The sequence below is a fragment of the Stegostoma tigrinum genome, chromosome 4, assembly GCF_030684315.1.
Source record: "Stegostoma tigrinum isolate sSteTig4 chromosome 4, sSteTig4.hap1, whole genome shotgun sequence".
Classification (NCBI taxonomy): domain Eukaryota; kingdom Metazoa; phylum Chordata; class Chondrichthyes; order Orectolobiformes; family Stegostomatidae; genus Stegostoma; species Stegostoma tigrinum.
Genome location: NC_081357.1, coordinates 100,251,791 through 100,273,846, shown reverse-complemented (window position 1 = coordinate 100,273,846; position 22,056 = coordinate 100,251,791). Strand labels below are relative to the sequence as shown.

Sequence of the window (22,056 nt, the reverse complement as noted above, 5' to 3'; positions counted from 1 at the left end):
AACTACAATTTAAACAAAAATCTTCATATAACTCAGAAAGTACAACCTCATGAACTATGTGATTCAAGTATAGATTGCTTTTCCCACCTATTTTTTTTTCAAAAAGAAAATACTTTCTTAGCTGTTGGTTTCAATGAAAAGGAAGGGTGGTTCACAGAATGAAACAGGTTTTTGCATAATCTTTGGCCTGGCGTCAGCGATCTGGTTGACACACACACACACCTTGACATTCATGTTAGAACTGGTTTCCACGCCCTGTACTCCTGTGCAGTATCCTGCCTACGTAGTTGCTAATCTTCCAGTTTGCAGGCCGCCACTGAAAACATTTGAGCCCGCGAAGATTGTAGTGGCTGTTCCAACACCCTGAAGAGAGAATTAGTTAACTATAACCAAAACTGTCACTAAGACCGTGCTCCCAAAGCTACTGCACGAAGTAAGTAGATATTTCAGCTTCTCTTCTGAGCCTTTCCCCTGGTCCAACTGCTGGCACCAGTCTATTTCTGACCATTCCTGGGACTGAGCAATTAATGTTTTGTTAACTTACTTTGCAAAGGAGTATAAGGGATTTAAACATTGCTTTAAGGAACAGAACATCACTACAAGCAGGGATATTCATGGCAATGCAGTCAAGACCAGTTTCTGTAGAAGTGCAGGTGTGCAGCAGAACAATTCTCGTGCCGCTGTACATCTGTTCTGTTCAATAATATAGCATTGTTACAGATGCTTGTTTGACCACACTGGCTTTAGTATAAGGGATTTGAACAGCGTAACCACACTTACAGCAATATCACTGGAGCACAGTCAGCCTTAATTCACGTGGAGTTTTTGCTAAATCTAGATCCCTTTTCTAAAAAGAAGCACTTCTTCCCCAGTTCAACATACGGAGTTCTTCTGTGGCCAGTTGTTTCGCAGTGAATCAGTACGAAGCTCTTAGCTCGCATACTTCATTGCCCGATATGTGTTTAACCTGAGTTCTCTCACCAAAACTCCCAATGTTTTGAATGGATACTGAAGCCGCAACTACAGCCTTTGAATTTACGAACATGTGAGAGCAGTCAAACTTGCTATAATGAAAGGCAAATGATAATTTGCTAATGTTCAGGAATGTCAGGCAGCATCTGAGAGAAAACTAGCATTAACTTTCAGGTCCATGACTGTTCATCAGATTTCTCGAATCTCAACCTGATAAGCGACCTCTTGTTTCTCTCTCGCCACAGATACAGTCTGATCGGCTAAGTAGTTCCAGGGTGTTTTTGTTTTTATTTCAGATTTCTGGCATTTCCAGTATTTATTATTCATGAGATCCATTTATTGACCATCCCCAAGCACCAGAGGGCACTTAAGAGTCGAGCACATTGCTGCAGATCTGGAGTCACATGTAGACCAGACCAGATTAAATTTGGCAGATTTCCTTTCCTCCAGGATTTTAATGAACCAAAGAGGCTTTTACAACAATTGGTAGTGCTTACATGGTTGTTATTTGACTACTTTTTATTCCCCATATTTATTGTATTAAAGTTTCTCTGTGTGCTATTTGGCTTTTGTGTTAATGGTCCTTGCGAACTGTCTTTTTCACCATCATTATTCAGGTAAAACAAGACACGGGCAATTCTGAAAAGTTTTTTTAACATTAAAACTTGTGGTCTGGTTTGAATTCCTGGATGTTCAGAATTGTAATACATGCTTTTCTTTCCCTAGCAGGTACAACATCAGCCCTGGATAACATTTCACATTCGATTTTATCAAGATGAACTTATCTTCCCACATCTCTTCCTTGGGCGAGGAATACAGATCTGAGGATTATGTTGAACCTCACTATAAGGAATGGTACCGTGTAGCTATTGATACATTAGCAGATGAAGGGATTCCTGCATATGAACAGTTTCTAGCAAAGGAAGGGCTGGGTGAGTTCCTGGCTGAGGAAGAGATCTGTTTAATCAAGGACAATGTTCAAAAATTACCTCCGTCCGTCACAACCTATTATCTGGATGACAGTAAGGATGGTTCATCCTCTGGTACCTATTGGCCTGTTCAATCTGATACGGATGCTCCAGATTTAGACTTGGGATGGCCTTATGTTATTAGAGGCTTGGAGACACAAACCAATATTGACCTGTACTTCCATCCGCCTCGTGAAAACTCGCCTACAATCAAGGAGATTGTCAGGAAATTAATAAAAAATGGAAAGCAGGTATCACAATAACTCAATAGTAAAGTAAATATGGTGCCCAAAATAGGGCATATGTTACTTTTTGGAACATAAGAGCTGATTGATAAGAGCAATGGTGAAGCAAAGATTAAAATTTGAGATGGCTCGGTGGTTAGCACTGTAGCCTCACAGCACCAGGGATCTGGGTTCAATTCCACCCTCGGGAAACTGTCTGTGTGGAGTGTGCGCATTTTCGCCGTGTTTACGTGAGTCCCCTCTGGTTTCCTCCCAAAGACATGCAGGCTAGGTGGATTGCCCATGCTAAATTGCCCGTAGTCTTCAGAGATATATAGGTTAAGTGTGTTCTATGGGGATGGGTCTGGTGGGATGTTCTGTGGGTCGGTGTGGACTTGTTGGGCCAAATGGCCTGTTTCCACACTGTGTAGGGATGCTCTGATTCTGAAGTGATTTTGTCTGAAAGTAGCCCAAACTCAACGGAAAGAGAATTGTGTTATTTTGACATAGCCATTCTCAAAATCATGGCAATAAAACAAAGAGCTGTGGGTGATGAAGATCCAAAAAAAAGACAGAAACTCAGTGAGTCTGGCAGCATCTGTGGATAGAGAAACAGTGCTTGTGTTTCGAGTGCAGTGACCCTTCAAAAGTTCTGAAGAAGGCTCGCTGGATTTGAAACATTACCTGTATTTTCTCTCCAAAGATGCTGCCAGACCTGCTGAAGTTCTTCAGTTTCTGTTCTTTATTTCTTTCAAGATGATGGCATTTAGATTGAATAAATCAGGAGATTGCTAATTAGGGGACACAGATTTCAGATATTGACAATACAAGATTTATTTAGGCAGTGAGTTAATGATCTGAAATCACTACTTGATAAGGCTTTGGGAGCAATTTCTATAGTAACTTTCAAAAGAGAATTGGAAATGTTGTATAATTGATGAGGGGAAAAAAATGAGCGGGCCAAGGGGACAATTTGTAGAGATTTTATAAAGACTTGGGGCAGCCCCAGTGTATTAGATGGTCAACTGCTTTTTGTCTTTGTATGATTCTGACCCAAGATCAATCCAAAGAAACAAACAAAATTGCATAGTCTTAAAGAACTACATTGTTTATGACTTCTTTCCACGTGTGAGATCTTTTATGGCTAACATTAAATGACTAGCAGGAGAGGTGAAAGAAGCCCTCATTAGAACACCACCATTTTTGGTGGGAAGTAGCAGCTGGCTGATTGTGGGGATCTTTCAGGCTATCACTGTAACTCAAAGGCTATCCATGGCAGACAAAGTAGGGGGCAGGGATGATTGGTGGCGGAGTTGGAGTTTGCTAGGGAGGAAATACTTTTTGCAAAGCTGTTTTAGAACAGTATAAAGCCAAGAAACTGGACTTCCAGTGATAATGGGAACTGCAGATGCTGGAGAATCCAAGATAATAAAATGTGAGGCTGGATGAACACAGCAGGCCCAGCAGCATCTCAGGAGCACAAAAGCTGACGTTTCAGGCGTAGACCCTTCATCAGAGAGGTGGATGGGGTGAGGGTTCTGGAATAAATAGGGAGAGAGGAGGAGGCGGACCAAAGATGGAGAGAAAAGAAGATAGGTGGAGAGGAGAGTATAGGTGGGAAGGTAGGGAGGGGATAGATCAGTCCAGGGAAGACGGACAGGTCAAGGGGGTGGGATGAGGTTAGTAGGTAGGAGATGGAGGTGCGGCTTGGGGTGGGAGGAAGGGATGGGTGAGAGGAGGAACAGGTCAGGGAGGCAGAGACAGGTTGGACTGGTTTTGGGATGCAGTGGGTGGAGGGGAAGAGCTGGGCTGGTTGTGTGGTGCAGTGGGGGGAGGGGACGAACTGGGCTGACTTTGGGATGCAGTAGGGGAAGGGGAGATTTTGAAGCTGGTGAAGTCCACATTGATACCATTGGGCTGCAGGGTTCCCAAGCGGAATATGAGTTGCTGTTCCTGCAACCTTCGGGTGGCATCCCAAAACCAGCCCAGTTCATCCCCTCCCCCCACTGCACCACACAACCAGCCCAGCTCTTCCCCTCCACCCACTGCAGCCAAAAAACCAGTCCAGCCTGTCTCTGCCTCCCTAACCGGTTCTTCCTCTCACCCATCCCTTCCTCCCACCCCAAGCCGCACCTCCATCTCCTACCTACTCACCTCATCCCACCTCCTTGACCTGTCCGTCTTCCCTGGACTGACCTATCTCCTCTCCACCTATCTTCTTTTCTCTCCATCTTTGGTCCGCTTCCCCCTCTCTCCCTATTTATTCCAGAACCCTCACCCCATCCCCCTCTCTGATGAAGGGTCTAGGCCCGAAACGTCAGCTTTTGTGCTCCTGAGATGCTGCTTGGCCTGCTGTGTTCATCCAGCCTCACATTTTATTAAACTGGACTTCCACACAGGCTGTGGAAGAATATTCCCACACAGTAGAGAGGGAGATTTTACCTTGAGTTCAGCTGGCATCCCAGTAGTTTTACCTGGCAGGCAGGCAGCGGTTTACCTCTCTCAGGGTCAGACTGAAATCCTATCAGGATTCTATATGCTTCATGAGCCCTCCTAATTTACATTTATTCTGAATGCTAGTGTTGAGCTTCTCATAGAGGCACCTGATAGGTCACCAAACAATAAAGTAAACATGATCAATGCATAACGGGCAAAAGCAAGTCAACAGCTTTCCGCATTTCCTGATTTTACCCTCTACTGATGTTATGGAGCAAAGTCTACACGCTCCGCTCCATTCACACAGAGACAGTAAGAACTGCTGATGTTGGAGTCAGAGATAACACATTGTGTCCCGACCTGAAATGTCAGCTTTCCTGCTGTTCTGATGCTGCTTGGCCTGCTGTGTTCCTCCAGCTCCACACTGTGTTACCACTTCATTCACATCCCTCTTTCCCAACAACTAGGGCCTGGGAATAGTTATTTGTGTTGTTGGTTATGAGGCATAGCTACATGGCTTTCTTAATGAATTTAATATAAAATTAAAGTAATCCTATTACTTTTTATACCACTTGTACCTTGATATCCTTTTCCTCATAGAGTGTGGAGATGAAGTGTCTAACGTAGCAATCAGAAAAATCACTTCTGCTCCTGTTATGGTGTCACTTGTGATCGTAAGAAAGAGGTGTCCAAAGGATATCAAGATGTGTGAAAAAACAATGTGACTGCAGTGTGGTAAAATGAGTGACTGCAGCACTCCTTTCACAATTCCTTCCTCAATCATTTGCAAACTGTTGTTGAATTGCTACCTGCAGCTACCTATAACCTTCTGGGGTAATGGTGGCATTGTGATAATGCTGTCAGGACATAGGATTAATTCCGTCATGACATCTGGTCAAATCTCATTTCAATGAATAATTTGTGGAGTTTCCCACTTGTCTCGGTGATGATAACTATGAAAACATCATCACTGTTTATGAAAACCCGTTTAGTTCACTAATGCCCTTGAGGGAAGGAAATCCGCCGTCTTTGCCTGGTCTGACCTATGTGTGACTCCTGATCCCGGTAATGTGATGTTCTTGATGACAATTGGAGATGGGCAACAAATGCTGCCCAGTTAGCCATGCCCACATCTCATGAATTGGAACAGGGCTCAACTACCTAAAAAAACAACCAATGTCTGAGCTGTGGCAATTTGTCACAACCGACCTGCAACCCACCAAACTCTCACACAGACACCTATCTATCTCCTATCAATCTATTACTTTATCTTAATCTTCCTTTGAGCCAGCACCTAAAGAACCAATAATAGCAACCTGTGCCAACTTACCATCTGCCTTTTTTCACAATACCCATGTCACCTGTCAATTCCGTGTCAAAAACAAAATGAAATTAACCAGTGAGCAATAAGGAAGAGAAAGAGAAACGCGCGCATCAGAGGTGGTCAAAAAAACAGTATCATGATACAAATTGAGACGGGGAGACCACACTGTTTGTATTCGTATAACAACTTCAGTATAATGAGGTATCCAGATAATATCCTATCACTTTCCATGAATATTGACGACAGAAAGACGCTATTTAATAAACTGGCCAACCTTGTAGAGTTGGTGGCCTGTGTTCCTGAAGACAAAGTCCAGATTTTTGTTAGGAGAGAAAGTAATGTAACTATCACTGATGGAGGTAGGACTGGTGTGGTCCAGAAGAAGCCCTATTCCCTTCTAATACCCATGAATCTGAACAGGAGCTGCATCTGAAAATGACAGTAAAGTCAAATCCCACAGTTCCTGTTATTGGGAAGTAGAGACATACACCACTAATGCTGCACGTAAAATATGATGTTACTCCATTATTGCATTACTGGCCAAGTTCAAGTTGAATTTTTAAATTACTGAACGCAGATCTTTAGCATTGTTGTCATTTATTTCTTGTGTCGTCTTACCTAGATCTAGGTTTTAAAAACCCCAGAACCTGATGTTTTATTGCCATGAATGCTATTCGGGTGGATTTAATGCTTTGGACTATCAGCACCAAAAGTTATTTTAGATATTATATGTCACCTGCCTTTTTGGATAACTCATGACTGATAATGCTTTTTAGTCAGGGTATGTAAATATTACCATCATAGAAACCAGGTGTGACTGTGGTTGCCATGTGGTTGGCTTTCAAGGGATGTGAGCTTTGTTGCCTCTCACTGATTACCCTTGAGAAAGTGGTGGTGAGCCGCTTTCTTGAACTGTCTGGTCTTGGTATACCCACAGTACTTTCCAGCACAGAGTTCCAGTTTTTGACACAGTGACATTGATGGAACACTGACATGATGGTGATAACTTGAAGACAAGCTTCTGGTTAATGGTCCACCCATGAAGGTGCTGTACAAGTTCTTCTGGGTAGTAGAAAGCAGGATTTTGGAAGATGCTGTTAACAGAACCTTGGTGAGCTGCTGCTGTGCATTTTGTAAGTGGTACACATTGCCATTGTTTATTAGTGATGGATGGAGTTTGAAGTGGTGAATTGGATACTGACCAAGAGGGCTACTTTGTCATGGATGATGTCAAGCTTCTCAAGTGTTGTTGGAGCTGCAGTCCTCCAGACAAATGGAGAGTATTCCAACACCCTCCTGACTTGTGCACTGTAGATGCTGGACAAGGTTTTGGGGAGACAGGAGGTGAATTACTCACTACAGGGCTCCAAGCCTCTGACCTGCTTTGTAGCTGCAGTATTTATATGGCCGTGCATGAAGACTGAAAATGATTAATCCTTAAGAAGAAAGTAGTGTAAGAATTTTTCAAAAATATAGTAAATTGATCTGACATAAGTAGCTCAAGTACTACCCACAATCTCAATGAGCAGAATGGCCCAGGTCAGTGCTTTACTTTCCTAAGATTCTTTCAATGTCTTTTTGCTATGGGCCTGTTTGCTTCTGGAGTACAAATGCTTCGTACTTCATTAGTATCATGAAGCAAAAACTTGACTTCCGTCTTCTCTATGCATCAGTTACATGTTGTAGTCACATGTTGGAATGTTTTGCATTACTCATTTCAAGCTGCCTTGCAATGCTGTTCTATCTGCACACCCTGCTCAGCTGTGGTAATGATCTTGAGATGAGACCTAAGATGAATATTAGATCCAAAGTACTGAGTGAAAGCAAGGACTTGCTTTTGCAAAGTAGCTTTGTATCCTATTACTTATATTGCATCTTCAGACCTTATTTGGATCAAGACTAATAAATCTATCTGTAGACCAGCTGGTTTCTCAGAGTCATCTCCACTTTATCATAACTGGGGCTTCTGTCACATGGGGTTAAAAGTTGAAGTGTGCAACATACGATCTCAGTGGACGGTCACGAGCCCAACAGTATTTTGCAGTGGCAGACATCACGGTGTGTGAATGGAGAAGCGAGGGGGTTAACATATTTAAATTGGGTTCCCATGCTTTAAATGGGAGCCTGATTAAAGAGGTGGTGCTTCCTTAAGATTGGGATCTTGGTCCTGAGAGGGAACTGGGATCTGCTGCCTTCGTAAACTGTTTAGTTTCCATCCATGCTCATTTCTCTTCAGGGATCTCTTCAACCTCCCTCAATCCTGGTGCCAACTGATACACTGGCTCCAATTACTGATGCTTAAACTAGCCATAATTATTCTCCTATTGTCAGCTCCAATCGTCAACCAGTCCCTCCACACCAGCACCAACACACCCAGGCAGCAGCCTCACCTTGAATACCAGGAAGTATCTGTATTGGCTTGGCTATAGATTGAGCCATGGCCTACAAACTGCTAATACGGTCTACCACTCAGATTAACAACTCCCCGCCTCCTTGCCAAATTCTCCCTGTGGCTCGCTAAATATCAGTGATTGTATTACTACATAATGTTCCCAATATGCTATATGTGCAAATGACGGAATATTCAAGCAATATACTCTTAACTGCTTTCTTGTGTTTTTACATTTTCCTGTATTAAGTACAATAGAGACAGTATATGGAGTCTTGGATAAGTTATTTCTTAAAATAACATACCATTACCAAAGTGATACAATGACAAGTCAGCTCCAAAAGCTAATTTAACTAACTTTATTCATTTAAAATTCAAACAGGTCATTGCAATTGTTATGGACATCTTTACTGATGTGGATATCTTCAGGGAAGTGCTCGATGCTGCTGCAAGAGGAGTTCCAGTCTACATCGTGCTTGATGACTCCAATTTCAAACACTTCACCACTATGTGTGAGAAACAAGGAGTTCTCCTTCAAAGGCTCATGGTAAGGCTTTTTGTTGCTTTTCAGACCCCTGGTCCTTCCTCACCTGAGGCGAGTACACTGGGGTAGAAGTGTGTGGCCCTTAGCTTTGGTTGCAAAGTGTATTCAAAGGATGATGTGCAATGCTGACAAAAATGCGAGCTTTGGGTCTTCTGCTAAATAATCTGTGCATGCTATGGCTCAACTGTTGGCCCTTCCTTAGGCTGTTTGTCTGGTGCCTGAATAAATTTTGGGACAATTGCTGCCTCATCAGTAGGCATCGGGGCAAATCCAGGGAATGTGGAACAGCAGGAGAAGGCATTTTTAATGGTGGTGATGAAAAAGGCTGTGCATTTGACCCAGTGCCAATAAGGAAAAGTTATAAATGCCACTGTTTGGCTGCTCAATGACTTGGAGGAGAGCTGGAGGAGACAGCATTCCAGTTCACTTTCTAGGGGGAATAGGTTAGGGATTTGGGAAGTGATGTGCATGTATCATGCATTGTAGTCCTGGGACTCTGCAAACAGGGCAAATGAATATTTGGATTTGGATGGTGAATAAAATATCAGTCAGGGCTATTTTGCTTAGCTGGTGCTAAGTTGCTTGACTGTTATTTTTCCATCAGATTTTTGACTTGTGCTTTGTAGGGACCTGAGGGGTCTTGGGGAGTCAAGAGATTGCTCACTTAGCACAGAACACTCAAACTCTGCCCTGTTTTTAGTGGCTATGATGTTTACTTGGTTAGCCCACTTAGGTTTTCAGTCAACTGGCTAGCTCATTAATGGTGATGGACTTGGAAATGGTAAGGTTATTGAATGTAAATATAGGGCGGTTTTGCACCCATTTTGGAACAGTTCATTTCCTGGCACTTGTGGCATATGTATTTCTTCCCAGTTATAAGCCCAAACCTAAAGATGGTTCAAGTCTTGCTACATATGGACGCAGACCACTTCAGTATTTGTGAAATGAAAATTATCCAATACAGTGTAAAAGCAATGTGCTGCATATGACGTAAATCTGAAACAAACACACAAAATGCTAGAGAAACTGAGCAGTTCTGGCAGCATCTGGGGAAAGAAAAATGCAGCTGATGTTTCAATATGACTTCTTTGTTCGCTCTGAAGAGCGATGTCTTGTGGCTGAGATGATTGGCCTTCACTATTCATAATTATCTTCCTTTGTGTCAAGTATGAATTCCAACCAGTAGGAGTATTTCCCCCAATTCGCAAAGCCCTACTATTTCACAAAAACTCCTCAGTGCTTCAGTTGATTAAAGTCTGCCTTGATGATAAGAGCAGTCCTACCACCTCATTTCTTGTAAATTCAGCTTTTCTGAGCAAGTTTTGGATCAAGGTTTTAGGGAGGTCTGGAGCCTGAGTGGTCTTCAACAAACCAAATGTAAATGAACAGAATACAGGAAAGTAACTGTTATTTTATAGCTCTGTCAACAACACCTTCCATTAGATTTGATAATCAGGCATCGATTGATGAACAGAAATTGCACTTTTTCCTGCTTTTTGTGGACAGATTATACCTGGGAATTTTTGCATATTGTTGGGTCAATGTCAGGCTCTGTTGTAGCAGTCCTGGAACTGTTTAGCCAAGGTCACAGCTCATTGTAGCTTAAAACAAAAACTGAGGCTGACTGGATTTGCAATGCTCATTGCACCTTGATGAACCTTGAATTAATTTAGCTGAAATCTGACATCTTCGATGGTGGGGATCTTTGGGAAGGTCAGGAAAGAATATTCAGTCATGCTTCTGCCTGAATGTGTTTGTAAGCACTTCATCTTCATCTTGTGAATTCACAGGCTGGATTCCTCTGTCATTAAAGAGAGCAAACTTACAAAGCCAAAACAAAAACAAAAAGTTGCTGGAGCGACTCAATAGGCCTGGCAGCATCTGTGAGGGGAAAAAATACACAGATAATGCACCGGGCTCAAAGTTATCTGGGCGTTCTTCCTGCAGATACTGCCAGACTTGCTGAGTTTCTCCAACAATTTCTGTTTTTGTTTCAGATCTCCAGCAACCACAGATCTTTGTTTTATTTGTTATATTTAGAAAGTGTGGCCCTCCCATTTGCTTTTTGATAGTCACTCATTCATGACTGGAGATGACATGGCAATAGAGCTTTGATCTGGTCCATTGACTGTGGAATCACTGAGTTCTGATTATCGTGTTCCGGTTTTTCATATCAATGTATGTTCAAGTCATGTCTGATTCTGTGCAAACATGGAAGCAGAGGGAAAGGATACAGATTGGATGATATTAGCAGGAAAAAAATAGACTAGCCTACAATTTTCACTTTGAGTTTCAGTGTTCTGAAAGCTCGTTTGTCAGGTTTTAAATGACGTTATTTATTCATTGAGAACGGAAACACACCCTCAAGCAACTTTATCATGGATAAGTTATCAAATTCCATTCCTCTGCTCAAACACGAACGCAGAGAGCTGCTGAACAACATCTTCCCTAACAATTGAAATTTGGATAAGTCTGCTAAATATATTTTTCTTCAAATTGACAGGTGGGGATAATAAGAGCAGTCTTAGATTATGTCTAATCCATTATATCATATCCTCCGCTCAATTGATGTATGTCAAACACAACATGACTATTCCAGAAATATATAGCAGCAAATCATGTGATTTTTTTTTCAAATACTGCAGCATAGAAGATACCATTCCAGGTCCTGAAATTGGCATCAGTCCTGGAGTAATTATACCATCAGGATAATTAATGTTGAGCATTTGGTGTTTCCCAGAGTTAGTGTTGGTATTTTGTCTGATGGCTGGTTAGCCAAGGTTTAAGAAGTTTTAAAAGTTTTTTAACTATATTCTTTCACTGGTGGCAAAGCCAACATTTGATGCTCATCCCTCATTCTGCATGAACTGTGGGCTGAGTAGAACACTTCAGAGTCAGCCACAATGTTATGAATCTGAGGCAGGCTATGCCAGGTAAGGATATTCCATAAAGAACATTTGCAAATCCATTGAGTTTTGGTTACAATCTGGTGGTTTCATGGTGGTTTCTGCTGCTTGTTTCAGATTTTGTTCAAGAATTATTTAATTAACTGGACTTAAATGCCTCGGTCGCTGTGATGGGGAGTTGGACTTGAACTTCTAAATCACTGATGAACAGACATAACCACAATGTTATTGTGTTTGCAAAAGAAATGCAAATCTAACATATTGATAGGGCAGATACAAGCCTAGAAATTTAATAATGCCACATCCAGATAAAGTTGCAAGCCACCAACTTATTCTCCAAATGAGTGGACACGTTATGAAGGCTTATTTCCAGTCAGTGATGATGGGAAATATCAACATGGGAACAATCTTTGTGGAGGTGGGTAGTGATGCTTCATTGTCATCCTAGTGGGTGTCTGCACCATTGACAAGATGGTGGAAAGACATTGGCTCCTAATTTTTTACCAAAGGGCTGGGACAGTTTAGTTCCATGCTGCTAACTAGTAGAGATCCCCTTAGCAGCATTGTTTAATAGCAAACCAAATATTGGGTAGTTGCTGCTTTGTAACTGCAATCCACTGGTAATCTTCAGTTTCAATTTGAATAACTGGAAGGATCATTTTGACTGCTGAGAATGAGCACGTATTGATGCTGCACTCTCACTGGTGTCTTGCTGAAGGGTATTCTGGTAACTCTACCTTTGCGGTTGGACAATGAGAGGAAGCAACAAAGAATGACAGTGGAAGGGACACAAGAGGGAGGAGGATGGTGAAGGAGGATAATCAAGGAATATGTAACCCAAAGTAACTTGTGCAAGGTGTGAGGCACCTTTGGTTCACTGAGGAGGTTATGGGCACAATCTTGAGCGATGTGTACAATGGAGAGGTTTGTGGTAGAATCGGACGAGGCATCTGGTGAGAGCCATCTCAACATCAGGAGCACCTTGGGTTATATTTTTTGCTTTTGGCGAGTGACTTGACAAGTTTCTCGCTAGGCTGCAGTGCCACTTAAAGAGATTATTGCTTGTTATTGCTTGCAACCCTGTTGATGGCTCAATTCGCCTCATTAATGTTCAGTTTTCTGTCCTACTAAACTTATCAAAAAAGTTCTGCATCAAGAAATCTTGATCTGGAAGTCAGAGCGGGTACCTGGCAGATTCAGATCGCCATTTGGTCTAAATGACCACCGTGTTGCATACAATCAAAGTGCATTTGAGGGCATGATGCACGCGAACAAGCCAGTACACAGCTTTCATCCACAGGCATTAGTATTCACCAACCCTTCATGACCATCATGGAACCTTCCCAACATACTGGCAGTGCCCTCTGGAAGCACAGACTTCACTGGTATCGAACAGAGAGAACATTGCACATGGACCCATGTATTGTACAGGAATCAGAGCTGTCCTAAAGCATTCCCCCGTTGCACCTCCCTGCCACAGAGATAGCTAGGCAACTCAGTGACACCAAGCCTTCAGTGGACAGAGGCTACAAAAGAATGGGGAGGTTGTGCATGACATCAGCAGCACACCTGGCACCAGATAAGCCTTGTTTCTGTTGCTTCCAGGTGATGCAGCAGGTTCTGAGCACGGATCTCCATCATTGGGCATTGTGTGTGGCTACAAAATGAAGCCTCATACTCTATCAATGACATTCCAGGCCACACAGAGAGCAAATAACCAAATGTAAGATCAGATCAGTCACACTTACACTCAAGTGCAAAATAACATACAGTGTGGTTTCACTCTTGCCACCAACATTCCTTTCATGGGTCTGTTTCCGCTCTCTTACTATGTCTCAGTGTTGTCCAGGTTCTGAAGCTGGGGGTGGAAGGAACCTACTCTAGACTGCAGCTACAGCCTGAAGGTATGGCTGGGTGGCCCCAGGCCAAATATGTCTGGATCAGCCAGACGTGATGAAGGCCAGCTTGCCAGGGCAAGTTGACTGTCCTCAGCTTCAACTTCCTTAAAGGTCAAAGTTGGAGAGGCAGGATTGTGGTGGAAGACCCGGCCACCTCAGGAGTGTCCTGAGTGGAGAATTTTGAAAAGGCTGCATGTGGTTCCTCCTTCAGTTGGGTTTCTCATGGCATCATCTTCTCTCCTTATAGAGTAGGGCCCACGAAATGTTAACCTTATTGCCCTTCTCCTGTTGCCGTGCCCTCCCCCTCCATTGGCTGAGGACCAATGGGTGGAGGTAATGAAAGGCAGGTTTGTGCACCTCTCCAGCAGTCCCTGAGGGTGCTGGACCTGGCTGTTCATGGAGGCATCTAGACAGGCACATGACTCACTGTGCTCCTGCTGCCTCGGGGCTATGGGAGGCCATTGTCTCCCACATACCTGTCTGCTGCTTCCTGTTACTCCCAGCAAATGTGGACAAAAACCCTGATTGCCCTCTCCTGCCTGGGATGGAGCAGGGCCATGGGGAGTTGTCCCTCCTAGTGCTAGAGGCTTGAGGTGGTTCTTCCTCAGCCAGCTGCAGAGTGAGGTGCTGCAGATTGTTCTCCCATACTTTCCAAATACAACATTCCCACAGAGGTGGCAGTGTCCGGCCTGATAAATAAGGAGGACGGGATGGGTACGGGAGACCTTGGCATTGTTGTCCTCATAGGTAAAGGAGGTGGCCATCTTGCCACAAGTGTAGTGGATATCCTAGAGGTAGCTGCACAACGAAAGAGAAAACCCATGGCTGCCCAGTGGTTGGGAATCGTGTGCAATGAATGATCCTGACAGGGGGTAAATGTGAGAGTTGCGGTGGAATGAAGACAGGTACTTTATCGGTTCGCACAGGTATCTCAACAACTGTATCCATCCTGTGAGGGCCAAGATTCTCTCCTTGTATTGTGTGTGCAGGAGCTGGGAAGCGGGGCTAGGGCAGATAGACATGGGTGATTCAGCTGTTAGCGCTGAGGTGTCCCGGGCCAATGAGTAGATAGCAGAGAGGCTGTGCAGGGTTAGTGTTGTAGGAGGTTGAGGGGAAGGGGGCAGAGAAATGAGAGAAAGTGAAGGAAGATACTGTAGGCACTAGTGAAACTGAACCTTGTTGGCAGAGAGAGAGAGAAATGCCAGATTGTGGCATTTGCCCTGGCACAATGGAGAAGGCCACTGACCTTCTTGAAGGGCTGACAGCCAATCCGCACTGACCAGGCTGCTGGCATCTGGCTGTGGCCCCTTCCGCTGGTCCTTTGAGAAAAGGCCCACCCTCTCCACCAGGACCTCCAGGTCCATGTCAGAGAGTCAGGGCACCATGTTTCCCTTCTCAAACATCTTCTGAGTGAATGTCTGTTAGCCAATGCAGCAACTTCAGAAATGCCACTGCTCATGCACAGTGGCACAGGTTGCAAGGGATGAAGGTCTTTCTGAGGCTTTCCATTGAGTAGAGAGCTGATCCAGGAATGATTTATGGTAAAATTGGACAGGAATTAGATGCCACAAATGCCATAGGGAGTGGATAGGTAGTTAAAACAGCAAGTTTGCCAAGATACGGTGAGAAACTATGTTGGACGTCACAATAGAAGTCCCTTCAAAACACTCAACACCACTCAGACTCAGCCAAAAATATAGTAAGAATCAGCCCTGTAGCTGAACCAATTGACCAGTTGCAAGGGGTTATGTGACACAGGCATTAATTCAAATGGCCAAATTGCCCAGTATCCTGTCACAATACCATTGGAGAAAGGAGCAGAACCTCTTCTAGGTGGGCATGCCTGGAAGAGACCTGCTGAGCTTTCCCAGCAACTTTGTTTTTGTTCCTGATTTATAGCATCTGTAATTCTTTTGGTTTTTATTTAGTGTTTAACTCACTGCCACATCTCTTCCAGGCATGCCCACCTTGAAGAAGTTCAGCTCCTCTCATCAACAGGATTTCCATTCCATAAAACCATAAGACCATAAGACATAGGAATGGAAGTAAGGCCATTCGGCCCATCAAGTCCACTCTGCCATTTAAATCATGGCTGATGGGCATTTCAACTCCACTTCCCTGTACTCTCCCCGTAGCCCTTGATTCCTTCTGAGATCAAGAATTTGTCGATCTCTGCCTTGAAGGCATCCAACGTCCCGGCCTCCATTGCACTCCATGGCAATGAATTCCACAAGCCCACCACGCTCTGGCTGAAGAAATGTTGTCTCATTTCAGTTTTAAATTTACCCCCTCTAATTTTAAGACTGTGCCCACGGGTCCTAGTCTCCCCGCCTAACGGAAACAACTTCCTTGCGTCCACCCCTTCTAAACCATACATTATCTCGTATGTTTCTATTAGATCTCCCCTCAACCTTCTAAACTCTAATGAGTACAATCCCAGGATCCTTAGTCATTCATCAGACGTTAAACCTACCATTCCAGGGATCATCCGTGTGAATCTCTGCTGGACATGCTCCAGGGCTAGTATGTCCTTCCTGAGGTGTGGGGCCCAAAATTGGACACAGCATTCTAAATGGGGCCTAACTAGAGCTTCATAAAGCCTCAGAAGCACATCGCTGCTTTTATATTCCAACTCTCTTGAGACAAACGACAACATTACATTCGCTTTCTTAATTACGGACTCTACCAGCAAGTTAATCTTTAGAGAATCCTGGACCAACACTCCCAGATCCCTTTGTACTTCTGCTTTGCGAATTTTCTCACCATTTAGAAAATAGCCCATGCCTGTGTTCTTTTTTCCAAAGTGCAAAACCTCACATTTACTCACTTCTTGCCCACCGACTTTAATTTCACTGTCACTCTCTATCCTATCGTTTACTCCCTACCCCACACTCTTCCCTATTTTCTGCACATAAACTGACGTTTTCCCAGCCACCATCAGTTCTGAGGAAGGGTCATTGGACCCAAAGCATTAACTCCGTTCTCTCCTTTGCAGATGCTGCCTGACCTGCTGAGCTTTTCCAGCAACTTTCCTTTTGTTGTGCATTGAGAAGTACATCTGTATGTAAAAAGTCACTGAGTGATTTATGCATGGCTTCTACTATCTGAATAGATTTAAACGAGCTTTGCAGCAAAGTCCTGAGCAGGGAATTCCCATGTGTGGTTGGGTCCTTCATCTTTTGCAATAACCTGCGCCTGGTCAGTTATCCCACCAAGGCAAGGGAAAATGCAGCAGGACCAAGAGAAGTATAAGGAGCATGAAGAGGAGGATATAGAGAAGAGCCAGGGACTACCAATGCCCCTAGTTGCCCGAGCTTTCAGAGAGCTCTGGACTTGATGAGCTAAATGGCCTGTTTTCACACTGTAGGGGATCTATGATGAACTTTATTCTGTCATGATTGAAAACTCACAAACAAGCCCCGGGTCCTGTATTCTGCGCTTGTGCCCTTGCAGATCCTGCAAAGTTTTCCCCTTATAACTCAGGAAGAGTGGTGGAAAGCTGCTGAGCTTCAATTGAGGCTGTGGTGGGTAATTCCAAGCAGCTTGAGGCTGTAGACTGGTGGACCATGACCGTCTGTACTAGTTGGCTGTGTGGCACGAGCAGGAACACTAGGGGTGCAGGCATCCTGCTGAGGCAGGGCAGCTGATTCCTCTGTTGCAGAGGTCCAGTCCACTGTCCTCAGCCCAACACTCTTGTGTGCAACCAAGACTAAGGTATTAATGTGATATTTCAGAGAAGCTGTCAACACTGTCCTCTAGAGCCAAAATGGTAGCTGCCTAAGTTTCAATTGTCGCAAATGTGAGCCGCACTGTGGTGGCACCTCTGCAATGGGAGCAGAACTGACTTCCTGGTCCATTCTGGGTGGATGCATCCCTGTGCTCAGTGCAAAGACTTGACAAGTTTGAGTAAATTCCTCCATGTTGTGCAATAAAGTATGCAAGCTCAGAAGCAGACTTTTCAAACAGCTGTCCATCAGCATTATTTTAGTAAACCAATGGTTTAGTATGTGAACATATCCTCAGATAAGCTGACCACCACCTTATTGCCCCAGCTGCATGACCACTTGCGGCCAGCCACTGTCCTCCACTCTCCGAGAGTCTGTACGTTGAGATGAGCAGATGGGAGTTTTCTTCTTGTTCTTGCCGTTCCTATTTTTAACTGAATAAACTTAAGGTGAGGGTGAAGGTAAAAATTGTTGGGAGGGACCAAATGGAAAAATAATACTTTGAGCCATTGATTTGTTTTATGTTTTTGTTAAGTTGCTTTTTTAAAATTGCCAAGTTTGACAATATGATTCAATTGGATAGTTGTTCCCAGGTGGCTTTCAGACCGTGGATGGAAGTTGTTTTTGATGAGTTTTTGTTTACTCAGTGACACATTTGAGCCAATGAGTATGATTAACTTCGAACAAGTTTATTTAGCGCTATCATGACTTTCTGCCCTACAGACAAGAAGTGGCTTTGAGGCTTAACATTTGATGCTACTATATTGAGTTGGTACAATATTTTCATTAGAATTATAACTCGGTCTGTACTCCAGGGGATTTTCTAATTGAAACTGAAAGAACTGGGGATGCTGTAAATCAGAGACAAAAACAGAAGTTTCTGGAAAAGCTCAGCAGGCCTGGCAGCATCTATGAAGAAAAAAATCTTCAGGAAGAAGTAACAGGGCAAATAGAAACATGATCAAACATAATCAATATGGTTCTGCAGCACAGGTGGTACGGTGGCTTGGTGGTTAGCACTGCAGCCTCACAGCAACAGGGACCTAGGTTTGATTTCAGCCTTGGGTGACTGTCTGTGCGGAGTTTGCACATTCTCCTCGTGTCTGTGTGGGTTTCCTCCGGGTGCTCCGGTTTCCTGCCACAGTCCAAAGATGTGCAGGTTAAGTGGATCGGTCATGCTAAATTGCCCGTAGTGTTCAGGGGTGTGTGGGTGAGAGGGGGATGGGTCTGGGTGGGATGCTGCAAGGGGTAGTGTGGACTTGTAGGGCCAAAGGGCCTGTTTCTACACTGTAGAGAATCTTAAAAAAAAGAAGGAAATCCCTTTTGACAACTTTTTTAGACATTGGAGATATAACAAGCAGAGCTGATAAATGGAGACCAATAGATCCACTTTATTTGGATTTCCAGGAGATATCTAGTAAGGTGCCAAATAAAAGGTTATTGCACATGATTTGTAACTAGTGAGGTGCCTCAAGACTACTCAGACCCCTGGGATCAGAGTAGCCCACAAACCAACAACCACCCTATGACAGCTACTGATAAGCACAAAGGATCCCGTACCCACAACTAATGAAGCTAACACAATATACAAAATACCATGCAAGGCCTGTGAGAAACACTACATAGGCCAAACAGGAAGAAAACTGATAATATGGACACATGAACATCAACTAGGCACCAAGAGACACGGCCAATTCTGACTGGTTTCAGTACACATGAACAAAGAAGGGCATAAATTCAACTGAGACAACACATCCATAATAGCACAAGCCAAACAGAGACATGCCAGGGAATTCCTGGAGACCATGCATTCCAACCAGAACTCCATCAACAAACACATTGAACTAGACCCATACACAGAAAACAGAACCAGGAGTGATGCCAACCACCCCAGCAAACTGAAGCATATAAATAACAAGCGGGACTGAACACCAACGCTTCACCAGAGGCGCACTAACAATGTTACCCAGCAGGGCATTGAAACGCCTGCAATCAAACACACTGGCTCAGTGAACATGTCTACATCCTCTTCTCTGGCCTCTCTGTCTCTGAAAATTCCCTTGAAAATTGTGCCATTTGGTATACATCTCTCTCTTAATTCACTTTGCTGAAATGAATTACTTCACAGTTCTGTATTAAATTCATTCGCTACTTTCCTGCCCATTTAACTGATTTGTCTATCCTCCTCAAGTGTGTTACTTGCCAGGCTGTTTACTGCACCTCTGCTTTGCCTGCAAACCTTAAAACCATGCCCTATATAACTAACATTTATCAAAAGAAGCAATGATGTTAATACTGAGTAGACTAATTCACTGATGGCAATGAGTTAGGTGGCACAGTAAGTAGTGGGGTTGGCAGGCAGAAGAGAATAATTTAAAAAGATTAATAGAATGTTAACTTTTAATGAAATGTGGGTGAAATGCAAAGAGTTGTGAATAATGCTTTCGTTGTATATAGCTTCTTTTGGAGTACAGTGTTCAGTTCTGCAATAGGTCAAGGAAGGAACTACGCAGGTTCACCAGAATGATCCTGGGGTTGAGAGGGTTAAATTCTGTGGACAGTTTGGAATGATGAGACTTAACATTAGAAAACGGAGGTATGATCTAATTGGGGTGTTTCAAATGGTTAAATGATATAATGGGTTAGGTAGAGAGAAGCTGTTTCCTCTTGTGGGTTCTAGAATGAAAGCTGTCTATGACAGACAGGCATAACTGTAAAATCAGAGCTGGGTCAACTGAGGGTGATGGCAGTGATCACTTCTGTGCTACACAGTGTGGTGGAATTTTTTTTTAATTCATAAGATGTGCACATTGCAGGTTGGGCTTGCAATGTTGCCTGTACTTAGCTGCCTTTGAAAAGAAAGTAACTGGAACTTTTTCTCTTGACACATACATTACGCTAAGGCGAGCTCAGTTAAAATCTGGAATTGACATTGAACATCAGACATATCTTCAAATAAAGTGCAAACTCAGTGAACCACAGCACTGAGCTATGTCCCTCCTAAATATTAACTGCAACAAGCTATACGCAGAGTGTTAGACCAACAGTGAATCAGGCCAAACCTCTGTGGCTTCATCATATTCAGTAGAGAATGACAGTGAACATTAAAGCAACTAATGAAACAAGGATGCTTCATGTGTATTCCTGTTCTCAACTACAATAGATTTTTATGTGCGTGGGCAAGAGACAGGCTCAGTGAAGGCAGATGGAATTGTTGAATGAACAATTGCATTAATCTCCCAAAGTTTTCGCCTTCATTGATGCCTGAATCTTGCCAATTCCGTCCACGTGTCACTGAGAAGCAGCTAAGTTTACTAATCGCAACAAAGACAGTAACAGAAACAGCACTGAAAACCTGCTCAACAGAACTGACCCCTCTACATAAGCAGTTTTTTTTTGCAGTTTACTGGCACAGCCTCAGCAATATCTCAGTGGATAGTGCCCTCACCTTTGAGTCAGAAAGTTGTGCAATTTGAAGTGTGATTTCATAAGGGGTTGCTGGTTCACAAGATGCCTCCATTTCGCTCTCCAGTTAGAGGTGGAAGGAGAGGCACAGGAGACTAGATTGCCAGGACATTTGGAAATTTTCCATTTTGTGGGATTTCAGTGCACAGTCCACTCCCAGCCCAGTGATGACTGACCCCCTCAAATATGTCCATGAATTGCATACATGCCCACACCTTGGTCCTCTTTCACTACTATCAGAGAAGTCTCATAACAAAACCACTTGTTTTGAGCAATTTTAATCTGCCCTGAGGTTTTCAACTGATTTACACTGTTTCTACTTGGAAAATCACAGTTGAGGAACATCAAAATGATCACTCAAAAGATGCTCAACATTTTCTCCTCATATTCATGAGGAAGGGAATCATTTATCATACCAACTAACTTGCGCTCATCCTTTATGAATTTGACGTTTTTTTACATCTCCACCTACTGTCTGGCTGTTGTGTGATTGAAAAATTAAGTTGCTATTTCTTCAATCTCTCTGTATAGTTTTTACACATTCTCCTTTGACCTTCTGTTCATCATCTCCTTTCGTTTCTATATGTTCTGTCTTCATCCCAGTAAGCTCCACATCACCTTTTCCCTTCCTCTGGATTTATTGTTACTGTTCCTTCTTATTTAGTTCTGATTAAATAGTTCATTCATTTCATCCTTCCGGGACCCTTGCTGTTCAGGAATTACATTCTACTCATAAAATAGCAGTTCATTATAATTTTTTCAATTCATTGAATGGATTTAGGTACTGTTAGCTGGGCCAGCATTTATTTTCCATCCCTGATTGCCCTTGAGAAGGTGGTGGTTAGCTGCCTTCCTAAATTGCTGTAGTTCTATTGATGGAGGGACACCTTTCACACTACCCATAGGAAGAGAGTTCCATTGGCACTGAAGGGATAGTAGCATCTTTTCATATCAGGATGATGAACAACTTGGAAGGGAACATGCATTTGGTGTTCTTCCTGTATATCTGTTGCCCTTGTCCTTCCAGGTAGAAGTGGTCTTGCGTTTGGAAGGTGCTGTCTTAAGAAACCTCTGTGAATTTCGACAGTACATTTTGTAGATGGTACACACTGCATTAACAGTGGATGGAGTGAATGTTTGTGGATGTCATGGCAAACATTCTATCCAGATGCATCACAGCTTGGTAGGGCAACTGTTCTGCCCAG

At 43.3% G+C, this 22,056-nt stretch overlaps 1 protein-coding gene across 1 annotated transcript in view; it reads left to right on the top strand.

Moving 5' to 3' along the window:
* Nucleotides 1–276: 276 nt before the first annotated feature.
* The window catches only part of fam83b (family with sequence similarity 83 member B), a 36,034-nt gene continuing 14,254 nt past the window's right edge, over nt 277–22,056 (top strand). Inside the window, exons 1-3 of the mRNA XM_048531335.2 lie at nt 277–433; nt 1,699–2,191; nt 8,696–8,860. Of these exons, the coding sequence (XP_048387292.1) occupies nt 1,748–2,191; nt 8,696–8,860 (609 nt within the window). The 5' untranslated portion in view covers nt 277–433; nt 1,699–1,747. The remainder of the gene's footprint in view (nt 434–1,698; nt 2,192–8,695; nt 8,861–22,056) is intronic.